This window comes from Saccostrea cucullata, unplaced genomic scaffold (assembly GCF_032062105.1).
Source record: "Saccostrea cucullata isolate Sc308-1 unplaced genomic scaffold, CSIRO_AGI_Scuc_v1 ctg419, whole genome shotgun sequence".
NCBI lineage: Eukaryota > Metazoa > Mollusca > Bivalvia > Ostreida > Ostreidae > Saccostrea > Saccostrea cuccullata.
The window spans coordinates 44,051-60,148 of NW_026927872.1; the positions used below are offsets into that span (position 1 = coordinate 44,051).

The window sequence follows — 16,098 nt, forward strand, 5'->3', positions numbered from 1 at the left end:
TTTGCTTTCCAATACATTAAAAGTATCACATTTCAAAGTTTCTAGGAAGTTTGTTGTCCACGAACAGCAGATATTTATATCACATATCTATAATACTGAAATAACAGAAAAAGACATTTACAAATTTCTTCTTCCAGTTCTTTATTAAGAAATTTCCATCTCAAGGACCATGGAAGGACTCTATCACTTTTACAGAAGGGTCCGGCAATTTTCAGTGTATGTAGTAAAATTTATAAACTTGAGAAGAAGCAATTACATTTACTAATTATGACTTTTTTGGCATCAATTTTACACTACATTTTGAAAGTTGGGGTTTCGTCAAAACTTTTGAACACATAATTGCTATTTAACAGACGATGATAAAATAACAGAAAGTATTCCTTGAAATTTGCCAAACCGGACCAAAAAGGCAATCGCTTTAATGGACCTCATGTTAAAAATATCTTGTATTCATGCTGATACATGGGGAAGATTCTTTAATCGTTGTGAAATCATTTATTAAAGTTTGCAATCTCGATTCTTTATAAATAACTTTAAATACCAAATTATAAGCAATATTTAAGTTTATTTTTAATAACGAATTGAGACTGACAACTTTACGTTTAATAAAATGAATGAAGATTTTTCTCTTAATGAGAATAATAAATAATTAAATTGCAGGAAAAGAGAGAGAACAACATTGGAACGGGATCCATTGATGATCAGCAAAAAATGTCTGGACAATGCTGATCAAAATCGCGATGAATGTTCTCATATTTCACCAAAACATGCTGAATCCTGAATCACAATCAATCACTTCATCGCTGTTTGAGATGTGAAGGATCAATCTGCAAGGGGTAGTAAGAGAATATTTCAAAAAGAGAATAAACAGCAACTGGCCGAAGGGTTAGGTAATATGAAAAGCAAGATGTTATTCTGACAAGGACTTTTATTAACAGCAGAGCACACAAAGTAAAAATAAATAGATGGTATGAAAGCAAGCAGGACCAAAGCAGGGTTAACGATCTCCGCGCTTAGACATAAGCCGTACAATTCCACTTACAAGATGACCCGGAAGTGATCCTCCGATACCGGAACTCATAGACTCCTGTGTATCATTGTTGAGATTATTTCGACCTCGTCTCCTTGATTGGCTTGAATGCTTGGGTGGTGTGTATGCTCCACAGAGTTCAAGTACGTTAAAGAAAACTTTTAATTTCTTATTGGGAGCTGTTAAAGGTGATCGCAATAAATCCATACTATCTCCATTCAAACAAGGGTGTGACGTAGCTGCTTTAGCGAGTGTTCGACATGCTGGTGTGCATACATTTAAATTGGTACAGTTCTGAAACAGGGAAGATGTTCTTTGATCTTTATGTAATGCACCAAAGAAGCCATTAAAATCGCATCCATTAGCCACGCCAGTCGTTTCTAATTTACACAGCGGAATGGATTTAAAGCTGGAACATGTAGATCCCATCCAGTTGCCTTTCGGGTAGTATTCTAGTGTAGAAGCACAGATTTCATTGGTTGAAAGAAGACCCCATTTGACCGGATGTTTCAGTTCGCGAGTGTCATAAACACAGGTGATTCTAAGAATGTCACCGGGAAGAACTTGAACTGGACTCGTGTGCCTATGAAAAAGAGGGTAAGTTGAAAATACTGTATATTGTGACACCTTTGGTTGTATCATTTATGCTAACATTCTCAAATCGGGATAAATAAATGATTTAGTAATGTTTGGAAGTAAATTTTTCAGTATCTAGCTTACCAAAAGGTTTTGGGTTTATGTATGTCGTAAAACCTTTCGTCTGTGATTAGATTGACAACACGGCCATCTCGAATAACTTCAACTCTTTCTTGTTTTCCTGTAAAAAGCATGTGCAATTATGTATTTTGTAAATAGAACAAGAATATATATCATTACAAATAAATTTCTTGCATAACATTCTACAATAAATCAAATGTACAGTAAACACGCCGCTAGTTAATTAACATGATCTAAAGATCTCAAATCTCTTACACTCTGATTATTAATGCTTTAGAGCCGCTGCTGTGCATGCTAAAGCGATTTCGTGTCAATTTATATACATGTTTAATAATATGAATTGCCTTGGTGTCAATGGTATATTGTTTTCAAGACCCATATTTGTCCCAAATAAAATGATAGATGTTCGCGATTGATACTATCTCAGATAAAATTAAATTATTTAATTATGTATGAAGGTAGTCTTTAATGTTATTTAGAAATAAAACGGTTTCACGTACTTTTATTTTAACCCCTTTTGGTTGTTGTTTTCTGTGTTTGTGTTTCTTCTGCATGATCTTTTAGCGCATTCAACGCTCATCAACAAAACAACAAAATATTTCGCATTTACCTCCATATAGTAAATTGGACATCATGCTATATGAACCATCTTCTAAATTTAATTCAGTTAAAAAGTATGGGGTTGGGTACATGTACAGAAGAAAGTTTATCGTGATAAGCATTTATCATACATGTATTCTGACGTCTGTATTTAAACAACTTAGATTACTGTAAACGTATTACATTTAGCGGTGTATTCTTTTTAGCCCTTTTGGCGGAAAGATTCCTCCGCTAATTCAAGTACATCGCTTAATGTCTTAAACATTGATACATAAATAAGAACATCAAGAATTGCGCTAAATCAAATCTACGCTAACATGTTAAAAATCATTTTCCGCTAAATATCGTACACGCTAAATATAATACATTTACAGTATTTGAATTAGACGCCCGTAAGCAACAGATTTAACCCGAGTAACATTTTTGAAAGTGTATATCCACCTATAAATTTATTACCAAGTTTACCTAATACAGACTTGTCATTCTAAACACACTCTACATTATTTCATATAAAACTGTGCTGCAACGACTATGTCTTGCAAAAGGGTGAACGTACTCTACTTGAGATTTGCAAAGCAGTGTAAAGATAATAATGGTTAGTTCATCTTTAAAGGGGAGATTTCAAAGAATCGTTCTGTGAATAAAACGTTTACTCTGTATAGAGTTATTGCATTGAGGAAGTTCTGGTTTAATTAAGTGAATTCCCAGAGGAGCTTGCATTGTGTCAGACAATCACAGGACCTATTAGATCAAAAGAACCCGTATATGCTTAAAGTTTGGTAGATGATAAGGCGACATCATTTAGAACACAATTAATGTTATTAGTAGGCATAGAAGAAATGCTGAAAATGCTGTCATAAGCAAAAAGAAATAGTGGTTTCCTTACCATAGTTATGCATGTGGTTGAAAGCTCTGGTTATGTAGATGGGAGATTTAATTTGCATTTGTGAACATTCGCTGGGATAATTGGATGTTATGGCGTAGATTGGTCTTGGTGCAGGAATGGTAAAATGAGTGGAAGAAAAGATCTTTGTTCCAACGTCAAATCGGCGAAGTTTGTTGGTGTAATAGAGAGCAATACCAGAGGAATCAAACATATCTTCGTATTCTTCTGGATTGTTCCATTTAATCTGTTCAGAAAATCAAAAAGAAATCCCTAACAGTGATTTTTTTTTATTAAAAAGACACTTTCTTTTCTTGGTAAGAGCAATTGTAGATTGCTCTTTTCATTATATCCGAGATGTTACCTGAATGACTATTTGTCTACATCCAGTTCTTCCAATGCGCATGCCCGCGTTTCTATGGTAACAGATCCCTGGGATGTCCTCTGAATATCCTCCAATCAAGTGTCTGCAGTCTCCGCGAGTCTTTAACCCACATTCATAAGGATGTTTCGAAGCAGGAGTATAAGTACTTGATTCTGTGTAACAATAGTAAAAGTTAATGTAAAATTGTGTATAGTTGTGCTTATTTTTACAATACATGTAACTAGATCTTAAATAAAAACAACTATTTGTACTAGTATACTCTAGCTTACCACAAGCGAAGACCATAACCCCGCCCATTGTGGCCTGGTTGTCGATGATTGGTAAACCTGCGGTCAGGTGGTAGTCGTCCTTGTCAGGGAGATCGTATTCCAGACAAATGTAGCTGTGCTCCTTGGCGGGCACGTGCAGACGAGGAAGACGAATCTCCAAACGATGGGCACCTGTAGAATGTGTGCAAGTATTTTAAATTAATTCAAATGAAGTCAGAATGAAATTAACAAAATGATTGAAAAGTACCCATTGAATAAATCATACCTGGCTCAGTTGTGGCATGGTTGCATCTCTGGGCAAAGTCTGGACATTTCAACCAGTTGTTTTTCCCTTCACATTTGGGACTTTCTAATGGGTCGCAAATACCTATCAAAATATCAGAAATTCATAATTTATTATTCATTTTTCCCAACGAAAACTCAATATTTAGAAAAAGCATCCTATACTGCAAGCCAAGTATGAAATGATTGCATAGTTTTATATAAAATAAGTAACTTAACACGGGTTTTGTGGCATCTTTCTCATTGATGAGTACTGTTATACAGAGGGATATTTCTTTCCAAATGTCGCATTTCTTTCAAACAATTATTAACCCTCTTACAAGTACAAAGTACATAAAGTTGGAAATACAAATTAGTACGAGAAAAGAGGCACAAGGAAATGTTTAGAAAAAGGGAGAATGAGTGCTGTTGAATATCTTAATCAAAATATTAAATGTTAACTGAATTCTTTGTCGGGAGGACACACATCTTTCACACGACAGGTGTTGTGTGGTACCACTGTTTACAAATCTATTATGTGATAATTATTTGATGATTTAAAGTTATTAGAGCTGACAGCAAGGTCAAATAGAAGACACGATGTGTGGAGAACTCGTCATCTGACAGAAGGAAGTTTCTTATCGATGTGGTTAGCCTCAAATTGTTCATTTGAAAATCAATTTTGATGAATGTGTCAAGAAAAAGTTGATTTCCATAAAATAAAAGTAGATAATCTTCCAAGCTATGTGTGATCAGAAGAGCGCTTCGGAAAAGAAAATAAATTTTTAACCTGCAGAATGCAAAAGAAACCAGACCAAAAGAATTCCGTATGGCTCTGGAAACGAATGAATACACAAGGAGATTTGTGGTTTGCTTGTTGGTATCCTATTGCCCCACCTGGACAAGAGATTATTCAGGGTGGGAGTTTATTAGCCTTACCTGGGTGGGAGGTGGCCAGCTGGAGGGGGTGGTTATTGTCCGGGGTCCACTGACAGGGTAGGACTTACCTGGGTGGGAGGTGGCCAGCTGGAGGGGGTGGTTATTGTCTGGGGTCCACTGACACCAGGGATCGCCCAGCTCGATACCGTTATGTCTGCCATCACCGTCAGAGTCCATAAAACACAACTTCTTGGTCCATTCCTTGTCAAAACATAATAATTGCTATTTAATTACATGTAAATGTTTATTAAGATTTGGCTATCATATAACGCCACCAACAAAGTTAGAAAGATCCTATTTTTCTCCAGTGTTTGAATAGATGCTCAATATCTACAAGATTTTTCAAGAAACTCCGGTATAGATAAGGTCTTATCCTCGATTTTCGAGGATAAGACCTTGTTTGGCCCATTGAAAGACAAGTACCATTTACAAGTGGACTGTTTTTCCTCGTTCAATTTATGACTGAAAAACATTGGTAGACCTACTGAAATTCGGAAAAGATGTTTAATTGTCAGCAGGCTCTTTTAAAGTCATAAAGTCATAATTTCGTTAAGTTCCATGGTCGATACAATGACCTTGTGAATGTCAGCAAATACAATTTATCACTGAGTCAAATGCTGACTGACGTTTTTCATACTTAATATTAGTCCACTATTTATACACTGAATTGACAAAGGATTTTCCCGTTATTTCCTGATCATGACAAGGATGCTCACTCGACAGGGATGCTCACTTCTCCATGGCACCTGATCCTAGCTCTGATGTTTTGGTGATCCGTGTTTTCTCTACTCCTATTTTGTATTGTTTTATAGACTTTTGATCTGGAATACTGTTTGTTATCTCCATATGTTTCAAAGTGGAAGTTTGAGATAGCTGTGTTATATTGATTATTGTACTTGACAAGATTATATAGTAAAAAAAAGCATGTGCATTGAAAATATCACATATCTTCCCTATCTATCCGGTGGAATCAGTTATGTATATTTTACCAAAAAAAAACATTATTGCTGACCTAACAACAAAGCTAAATGATAAACGTGATGACTTTTAATTTTCAATCGTCAACTTCCCTTACTTATGCAGAAATATAACCTTATCACTTGCATCCTGGGTTTATTTCTCTCCGTTGATTCGATACGTAAAGACAAATTCCACGTCTGAACAATTTCTAACTACGAGGTAAGATATGAACAAACAAGTTGATGAAACAATAATATCAGCAGCTTCATTTGAGGACATCGTTTCTTAAGTTCTGTGGTCGGTACAATGATCTTGTAAGCAAATACAATTTATTAAGTCGGTTGCTGACTGACTTTTTTCATACTTTGTTAGGCAATTATTTACATACTGAATTTTCAAGACTCTGCTTTTCATCCCAAAAGATGCTTAAATACCGAGCTAAATCCCTCATTATATTCATTCAATCACAGATCGTAGGAGATTTATATCAATATCCACCAATTGGGAAACGTCTGCAGCTACGACATATCCCGCATACAAATGAAAACTTGATCCTTGTACAAAGACCATTGTGTTAATAAAGTTAAAAACCTGCTAGATAGATTAAGTTATTTATTCTAACTAGGTGCCAATTAAGTACAATTGTAATGTTCACATTTTTTATTTTATTTGTTATGTTTTAACTGGCTTCCTTTGTTTAGCCTTTTGTTATAGATGTTTTTGTAAGTTTTCCAATTTATTTATTTTATTATTTATTTATTTATTTATTCATTTTTCATTTATTTATTTTTAATATCTAGAAATCATAGAGTGTGTAGAGAAAGGTTTGTCTTTCTGCCCATGAATGAAAAATATTAACAAAAGGTTATCTTATTTTAATGTACAAGAATAAGTTTTTTTTATTATCTATAGATTTATTTAAAAATCTGGTCAAATTCGTCATATGACATGTAGGCAAACTTTACGTGTTACCTTGACAAATATATTAATTCTTAATCAGTGTACTAAATGCGTGATTTGTATAATGCCTATCAAATTTTTGTGAAATGGTAATTTGTCACCGAATAACATTTATTAAGTGCTAACAGAATTATGATTAAAAGGAGTTTATGGTAAAAAGTTCAGATGTTGTCATTTTGTCCAGAGTCCGCGAATATTAATCAGTTTTGTTTGAAAATTCTAAGAATCTGACTTTTTGAAAATGTCCAATTTCCATGTTAGATTTTTTTATTGCTTATTTAATAAAATTTGCCTCAATCTAAACTCAGTATTTCTGCATTGATAAATGATTTTATGCAAAAATTGGATGTTGTTTGCATTTTTCATGTAGCTTCTTCCCTTTAAACATATTAAATGCACTTTACCTTAAATGTATTAGCATCCTCTCTGCATTTAAGAGTTAATATAAATTTGTAATTTCTTAATTTTTAGACTTAATTAATGACAATTAATTCATCCCTTGTCATTTTTACATTACATTTTTATTCATAATACTGGGAAACATACGGGAAAATAGTATTTCAACAAAACTTTGCAGGAAATAGGTAAATTTCAGTAGAAAGTTACATAAATCCCCAACCTTTTATTTCACTTTCCATCAAATGGGATGGATTTGATGGGATTTCCGACAATTCCATCAAATCTTTTAGAGGTAAATTGAAGCTTTTCATATGCTATTTATTCCGAGGCCCAAGTCTTTATAAAACATACGTGTATGCCTTTACTATATAAAGACTTTTTCATTCTATAACAGCATTTACAGAAATTTGTGTCTTATTTCCTAATCATATTAATACTACAATAAAAGTTTCAACATTTTCAACTTTTTTATCACAGATCTTTACTTAATTTGTTTTCTAAATTTTATATGCAAAAGATATACAAGTATTTGAAAAGCAGTGCATCAAAAAATATATATAATAAACTGAAAAGTCTTTGCTCTGCGTTTCAGCAACATATATGCATTTAACGAGAACTTGACAATAGCTAAAAATTCTACAAAAAGAATGTTTCATCTTGCAACAAAAAACATAAAATTGCTTCGAGAATTTTTTTTCCAAAAAGAGTTAAATAATCAAGTCATAAAAAAATCTATCAATTTTGTATCTGTGGAAGGTTCGGGGGAGATTAGGAGTCTGGGTTAAATAGAGAGGTTTTTTGGAACTTGAGTTCAATGATAGAATTAAATTTAATCACAAAATCAATTTATGTGGAAACTAAAGAACAAGTGATTGACTGATGTGACCAAAAAAAAGCCAAATATATTATCCAAAATTGTGCAGTGAATCTTCAGTAATGCAAATTTTAGTTCTAACGAGTAATTAACATTGTCAATCATTGACATTTAATTGTGGACGGTGCATAGAGGCATTATTACACACTTCATGATATAAATTCGTTTTATAAGGAAGTGTCATACAGACATGTAAAACTGACTATAATCACTCTTGCAAAATCACATCTCAATTTTTTTAAGAAAGAAAAAAAAAGATAATGAACATTTTAATGTAAGCCATATTTTGACAATTATCGCATTTCAAATCATCAAGTTGATTCTTCTTTAAAAAAAAATTATTTTTGATTCAAAATAATCATTACATTAACAAAATAATAATATTTCAGTTAGTATTAGTTCACTGACGTAAAATAATCCTTTATGGTGCAAATTATGCCTTATTAGTTTCAGAAAAGTTGTCGCTTTTCCACTGATTGACTTAGAAAACTCTATATGTATGTATGTATATTTTAGAATAAAAACAAACTTACTTGGCCATTAGCTGCAAAGTCGTCACCGAAGGGATTTCTTGGTCCCCTACCCCCGGGCAGCATGTGCCCCACACCTAACCACTTATCTGATGTCGGGTTACAGGGATGAGGAACTTTATGTCCATTTGGTATTCGACCTCTGCAATTATACAAAAAAGTTATGCTCAACCTATTTTTTTTTTTAAATTTCCAGTTTCTCTGACAAAGAATCAATACACAATCAAAAGCATACATGTTTTATTAACAGTTTTCTTTGCAGTGAACCAAAAAATATTTTTTTTATTTTGAAGAATTTTTTCCTACCTATAGTATGCATAACCATGTACACAAGAAATGAAAAGAAGAAGAGTTCCAAATTTGATACAAATTCCCGCCATAATTCCCGTGTTCGTCTTTCTGAGAGCGCGTGTTGATCTGCTCTGGCAAACTTTCTCCTGAGATAATTATTTATTTTCAGGAACCGCCGTCCCTCGTCTGGATTTGTCACTCAACTGTCATGACGACATAAATTTTTACCTTCCATGGATGATTTACTCCTTTAACCTTAACTATTGAAATGTAACCAAATTCGACAGACTTTCATGCTAATTCATCTTCTGTTTGAAATTCATTTGTAAATCATTAAAATGATTGTCGTGTGTGTTTTTTATTAATTGCATATCATTAAAAAATCTCGTCCATAACAATATCTTGAATACATTAGGACCATCATCATTATTACAATAAATAACTAATCATAGTCGTTTTATATTGATATGCTTATTAAATCATTCATTAATTGAACAATATGAAAGCTGCGTTGGTCATGAAGAAAATTTGCATGCATATTACGATAGTATGGCAGCAGTGTCAACCATTGGTTTAAACAATGTGTATTTTTTTCTATGTATGTATTGTTCTATAGTGAAAGAAGAAATGAAACATATGGAGATAACGAACAGTATTAAAGATCAAAAGTCCTTAAAACAATACAAAACAGGAGCAGAGCAAACATGGACCTCTAAAACATCAAAGGTAGGTTCAGGTGCCATGGAAGAGTGAGTATCCCCTGCCGACCGGTCACTTTTCATGATCGAAAAATAACGGAAAACCCGTCGTCAATTCAGCGTATAAATAATAATGGACTAACAATTAGTATGAAAAACGTCAGTCAGCATTTGACTCAATGATCAATTGTATTTGCTGACAAGGTCAATGTATCGACCATAGAATTTATGGCTTTAAACAAGACTGCTGATATTTTTTTCATCAACTTGTTTGTCCATAATTTACCTCGTTTTAGAAATTTTCATACGTAGAGCATGCTCTTGCGTATCGAATCAACTGAGATATATAAACTCCTTATGTAGATGATTAAGGTATATTGCTGCATAAATAAGGGAAGATGACAATAGAAAAGTTAAAGTTATCACGTTTATCATAAAGCAGCAAAATAAAGTAACAAAATAAAGAAAAGAATAGATTTTTGTCAGAGCATTCATTTTTTTTCTAAAATAAGTATGCCTATCTTAGCAGATGACTGCACAAAAATAAATTTGAACAAAGGACTACCCTCTCCAAATCTCTCTAGTTGACCAGTTGTTGCATTTCTTTTCTTCAGCTTATGATAAGGTGTCTATCTTCTTTTTGAACAGGCTTTTTAATTTCTTACCCGCTTATGTTGAAATGTGTCCGAATGAAAAATGCTGGTTTATAACTATTCCATGCTCTAGAACCTAAAATTTAATTTTATAAATAACAAGTACCGACTTTTGAAATTCAAACACATGGTATCCCTTATGAGAAGGGGTGGTACGGTGGAAATTTCTTCCTTGAAAAATTGTTGAGAAGAAAAAAGGAAAAAAATATCCAATTCGAAAATTGTGAAAAAGGGTAAGGGAATGAGTGCGTAGGTTCTAACTTTTTCCATGGATGATTTGTCAAACGCTTTTCATGGGGATGTAAAAGGCCTTTTATTACCATTTTCATCAGGAAAAGTTAGGGACAGCCCCCTCCCCTCCCCCTGATACTACGTGTCTGGATTTGGTTAGTAGATGCATGTGTTTGGTTAAAGTTTTCCCCCATAAACAGTACTTTAATATACTAGTATTGCACATACTTGCACATTGTGTAATACTTTATTTAGCCATTCTTTCTCTTAAATCCGGAGGATTCACATTATTTTGCTAAGTATGCATATGTTGCCAAATATCTAATGGAATCCCCCAGTTATTAAAATAACCAAGGTAAACATTTATATTTAAATATAAACTAAGAATGAGTAATGAAATAAATATAAATATTGAGATATATAATAATAAACAAGAGTATATTAATTACATAGATAATTAATGTACATTAATTTTTAATTTGTAAGAAATGGAATAATTGACATTCTAGTGGTCTGTGAAGGGGAGGGGGTCAGAATTTGACTAATTTTTGAACTGAGAAATTTTCTTCGATCCCGATAGAATCTGAAAGTCTAATTCCATGTCTGTTTAATTGATGACACTCCAAGACGAAAAATAAATATGCATTAAATACTTAATCAGAGATCAGGAAATTAAACTGTGATAGAATTATTTTAAAGATCGTGCCAGTCAATGCACTTTCAGAGAGAAAGTACTGGAGAATGTTTTTAGATAAGTATTTGTTTTGAGAAAAAAAATGACTGGCCCGGGTTTTGTTGATAAAATAATGTTGTTTTTTTTCTATCATGATTTTTGGTGTATTATACTCCTTTATGACTTCTCTAGTAACATAATATTTATACAATACAAAGTTAAAAATGTAAACATAATAACGTTTTTAATAATCAAACACGGACCTCTGAAACATCAGAGGTGGGATCAGGTGTCATGGAGGAGTAATTATACCCTGCTGACAGGTTACATCGTGTGTTCCTTTTCATAATCAGGGAAAACGGAAAAGATCTTTCTAGAACAAATCATTTTGTAAATAATGGCTTAACAAAAAGTATTAAAAAAACTTATTTAGCACTATACTTAATAGTAATAGATTGTATTTGCTGATAAGGTCATTTATAGATCATAGGACTTGCAAAAAGATTACTTTCATAGAGGTTGTTCACAAGTATTCTTGTTTCATTTTCTTATTTGCCAATAACTTGCCTCATTTTAGAAATGAAAGAGCATGATGCTGCGTATCAAATCAACTGAGGATCCTTAACCCCATATGCAGGTGATGAGGGTATGCTGCTACATGGAAAAGAGTATGGAAAGCTGACGACTGAACAAGAGAAGTCATCACATTCATCATAAAGCTTTGGTAGATTACCTTTCACGTCTTTTTCTTGTAAAATATCCAAATATGAAACAGACGCTGTGATCTGTTTTATTTCAAGCTCACTATGATATTTCGAGTCGACATATGAATGTATTGTTAATTGATAATATGTCGTTGATATATATCTAAATGTCCAGTTGAAGGCCACAGCAAGAATCGTCTTCTTCTCATGTATAAGATTTTTGAATAATTTCTGCTTAATAGAATAATTTTGAACAAATCTAGAGGCACTGTTAATTGATAATGTCCATGTGTTGCTATATATTGTTTTACGGTAATGTGTAAAGAGGAATAACTCGTCCTATCAAATGTTATCCAGAATATATATAGGTAAACATATAATGGCAATGTCCATGTTTTGCTATGGGAAACCTAAAATACGTGTCGAATAAGAAATTAAAATAGGAGGTGCACAATGGCAATATGTAATAATAAAGATTCTTGAAAGTTTCATTAAATTTCACTCAGTAGTATAAGAGGAGTTGCGGATAAGAGATAAAGCGTAACGGACAGACGGACGGACGGAAATAATTATATTCCCACTTTTCAACGGAGAAAATAATTTTGTAAATGACCAATGACAAGATAAGTGAACCCAGGCGTTCCACCTCCTCAAAAAATTAGATCTCGCTTACAAAAGAAAACGATTTACAATGTTAGCAACATTTGATTACATATATGCTGTTTGTACATGTTAATGATTCAAGAACTTGGACCGGACGGTATTCTTATAAAAGGTCTTTTCATGAAATGTTAAATTTTTAATTCTCCTGAACTTTTTTATAATTTATGGCCTAGAAATTAATGACAAATTATGAACACACCCGCGAAACAGCGATGAATCAATAAATCGATTTATCATCACATCTTAAATCACTTTAGGCTATTTATAAATAAAAGTGTTTCAAGGCCGATTTTGTCTCAAATAAAGTACGTGTACACTCTATTTGAGTTTTTTTTTAATTATAGAATGTTTTACACTAAGCACCGCAAAAATAATTTAATAATGGAAATGATGAATGCATCGACATCATAATTCTCTATTACGAAAAGCTAGCTTTTCCCTTAGAAAACTTTCCTGATCTGAAATGTTAATTACAAAAAAGGTGAAGATCGATCTCGAACGATCTATGCAATCAATATAAAACTGTATTTAAAAAAAAAAATGAATAAATAAAATAAAAAACATAAAACACGGACCCCTGAGAGTCCAAAGGTGGAATCAGTTGCACATAAGTAGGGAAGCATCCCCTGTTAAGTGTTGACAGATCGTATTCTCCGAGATCCCTATGAACTGATCAGGAAGACAGAACATTCAGTTATAGTACTGGTATAAAAACAATGGTGAAACAATCGGTATGACGAAAGTTCAACCCAATGATGGGTAATATTTCTTAACATACTCATTGCAACGACCATAAATTTTAGGAAACGCTGAATTCAAACGAGGTTGTTGAAATCTCTGTAATATCAACTTATCTGACAGTAGTTTGCCTCTGTTAAATTGATCATACTCAGAACATACTCTGACGTACATATAATATGCTCACTTCTCAATGGCACCTGATTCCACCTCTGATTTAGAGGTTCGTGCTTGCTCAGCTCCTGATTTGTATTGTTTAATTGACCTTTGAGTCTGAATACTGTTTGTCATCTAAATTACTTGTATACATCTTGATGGAAAGATGCGTGGTTTCATCCTCAGGTGGATCCTCCTTCATCGGCTGTTTCGGCGCTGTCCACTACAACCTCCAGAGGTGCGCCGACTGGGGTGATCAGGTCCCAGCCTGGAACCACTTGGCTCTACATCACTGCTGTACTAATTCAGTGACTGTCTTACTGTTGTTTATCACTGCTGTTCTAATTTACTGTCTATCTCACTAATGTTTATTGTCTTTCCACTTATCCGCTCTTCTTCTTCTCCACAACCACATGGACGCTGATTCCGCCTCCCTGCACAAACTCCCTATCAGTCTCCTTCTCTCTGCTCCAGTTATGCCAATGGCTCTCAGTGCTCTCCACATAGACTGTCCCACGAATCCTCTACAACCCACTTCCACTGCAAAAAACCAGACCTTCCATCCGGTCTGCGGACAATCTTTCAGTAGGTCTTGATACTTAGGATTTTTCCTTTCGTAAGTATCCTCCATCCTATCTTCCCATGGCACTGTTAACAAAATAATTGTCTGTCTTGTAGCCATTGACCAAAGGACTACATCCGGCCTCTTGTTTGTGGCTGTTATTTCAGATGGAAAAACTAATCTTTCCTTGAGGTCTGCCTGCATCTGCCAATCTGTTGCTGTCCCCAGCAGACCACTTCCTTCAACACTAACTTTATGTCCCTTTTCACCTTCTTTCACAAAGTTGACAAATCTCAGGCTCTCTGTGTTCTTCTTTGGCTTTTTAATACCTTTCTCCAAGGTGTCAGCTATACTGGCTAGGACTCTATCCAAGTGTATCTCCCATCTTTCAAAGCCTCTGAGCATGCTGATAATATGTGCTCCAAGTTTGCTGGTTTACCACAGAGGACACACTTTGGATCATCTGTCACTCCCCATGTTACCAGGTTAGTTGGGCTGGGAAGAACATCATAAACTGATTTCAGCTTAAACTGAAGTCTGAATGGTTCCATCTTCCAAATATCATTCCATCCCAACTTCCCTTGGCGTGCGTTTTCCCAGTTCACCCAGCTACCTTGTTTCTTCATTCCAACTGCTTTGACCATTCTTGAATCTTCCTCCATTGCAAGCACCTCTCTCTGCACCAAACAACGCTTCTCTTCTTCCGAAGCTGTACCCCATCTTGCTGTTGGTGTGACATCAAGTCCCTGCCTTCCTATTGCCAGTCTTCCCACAATGTCACTGTGTCTCAAGCGGGAGTCTGCTTCTTGTATAGTTTCTTTTACTGACCACTTTCTCCCCGTCCTGATATCTACTTTTGCTGTCCGAACCTTCTCGTCTTTGCTATTCTGTAACATTAAGTGTTGACGCACCTTTGTCACCTTGAATTCCTCAGTTATTGACTTTAGAGTTAACTGTAGCTTAGTCCCAGAGCTATATAATCCAATGCTGCTGAAACTTCGTGGTATCCCCAGCCATCTCCTCAGGTATCTGCTCGCTGTTGTTTCCATCCCTTCTACTGTGCTCATTGGTACCTCATACACAGCAAGCAAGGCAGTATCCCATGTTGGTATATCCAGGCATTATATTTACCAGGCAGTCCACTTTTATCCACAGTTTTCATCCATTCATCCAGCTGTCTGCATGTTTCTTTCACATTTTGTCTGTCTGTTAATGTGTCATTAAAGAATTTCCCTAAACACTTTACTGGCTTCTCTGAGACTGTTGGTATTGCCTCTCCTTCAATCTTGAATCTTACTTCTTTTACTTTTCCATTCTTTATAACCAAGCTACGAGACTTGCTTGGTTTTACTTTCATTCTTGCCCAAGAGATAGCTGATTCTAGTTCATGTATTGTCCACTTGGCTTCAATAACTGTTTTAGTTGTAATTGTCATATCATCCATGAATGCTCTCCCTGGTGGTTGGCGTACTCCTGACTTCATCCATGGCCCTCTGCTCTTCTTCTCCACTGACTTGACTATCATGTTCATTGCTGCTGAAAATAGGATTACGGATATGGTGTATCCTGTGACTATACCAACTTCTAAGCGTTGCCATGGTGTTGTGTAATCCTGTACTGTGAATCTTAGTTGAAGATGGTCAAAATAGTCTTTTAAAACTGCCCTCGTCTTCTCTGGTACATGGTATTTTTCGAGTGTCAGCTCAACTAGATTATGGGAAACTATCCCATATGCATTGGCTAGATCTAGCCAGATGACTGCCAACTCCCCTTTAGACTCCTTGGTTTCCCGGATTATCTGTGTCAGTACACTTGTATTCTCCATACATCCTGATACTCCGGGTACTCCTCCCTTCTGCACAGCGATATCAATATACTGATTTTCAAGCATGTAATTAGACATTCTCCTCGCTAAAACTGCA

The 16,098-nt window shown here is 34.6% G+C and overlaps 2 protein-coding genes across 2 annotated transcripts; both read right to left on the reverse strand.

Moving 5' to 3' along the window:
• Window positions 1-910: 910 nt before the first annotated feature.
• LOC134275716 (dopamine beta-hydroxylase-like) lies at window positions 911-9,317 on the reverse strand. The gene is made up of 9 exons (XM_062757989.1): window positions 9,114-9,317; window positions 8,811-8,949; window positions 5,153-5,285; window positions 4,150-4,251; window positions 3,885-4,055; window positions 3,595-3,767; window positions 3,234-3,477; window positions 1,751-1,847; window positions 911-1,613 (listed from the first exon to the last, which is right to left on the reverse strand). Exons 1-9 carry the CDS (start codon window positions 9,185-9,187, stop codon window positions 998-1,000), a joined length of 1,749 nt encoding a protein of 582 aa, XP_062613973.1. The 5' UTR covers window positions 9,188-9,317; the 3' UTR covers window positions 911-997.
• A 4,658-nt stretch (window positions 9,318-13,975) lies between these two features.
• Window positions 13,976-15,243, reverse strand: LOC134275735 (uncharacterized). Its single transcript, XM_062758015.1, has 2 exons — window positions 14,630-15,243; window positions 13,976-14,540 (listed from the first exon to the last, which is right to left on the reverse strand). Exons 1-2 carry the CDS (start codon window positions 15,241-15,243, stop codon window positions 13,976-13,978), a joined length of 1,179 nt encoding a protein of 392 aa, XP_062613999.1.
• Between the last annotated feature and the right edge of the window lie 855 nt (window positions 15,244-16,098).

What these genes read in the sequence shown, in the direction of transcription:
- LOC134275716 (XM_062757989.1), bottom strand. Translation starts at nt 9,187, where the DNA reads ATGGCGGGAATTTGTATCAAATTTGGAACTCTTCTTCTTTTCATTTCT. An exon ending in CATGGTTATGCATACTATAG is followed by an intron (nt 8,950 to 9,113) that starts GTAGGAAAAAAT and finishes GTATAATTGCAG; the next exon opens with AGGTCGAATACCAAATGGAC. An exon ending in CAACCACATGCATAACTATG is followed by an intron (nt 1,848 to 3,233) that starts GTAAGGAAACCA and finishes TGCTTTTTACAG; the next exon opens with GAAAACAAGAAAGAGTTGAA.
- LOC134275735 (XM_062758015.1), bottom strand. Translation starts at nt 15,243, where the DNA reads ATGAGCACAGTAGAAGGGATGGAAACAACAGCGAGCAGATACCTGAGG. An exon ending in GGAGTGACAGATGATCCAAA is followed by an intron (nt 14,541 to 14,629) that starts GTGTGTCCTCTG and finishes ACACTTGGATAG; the next exon opens with AGTCCTAGCCAGTATAGCTG.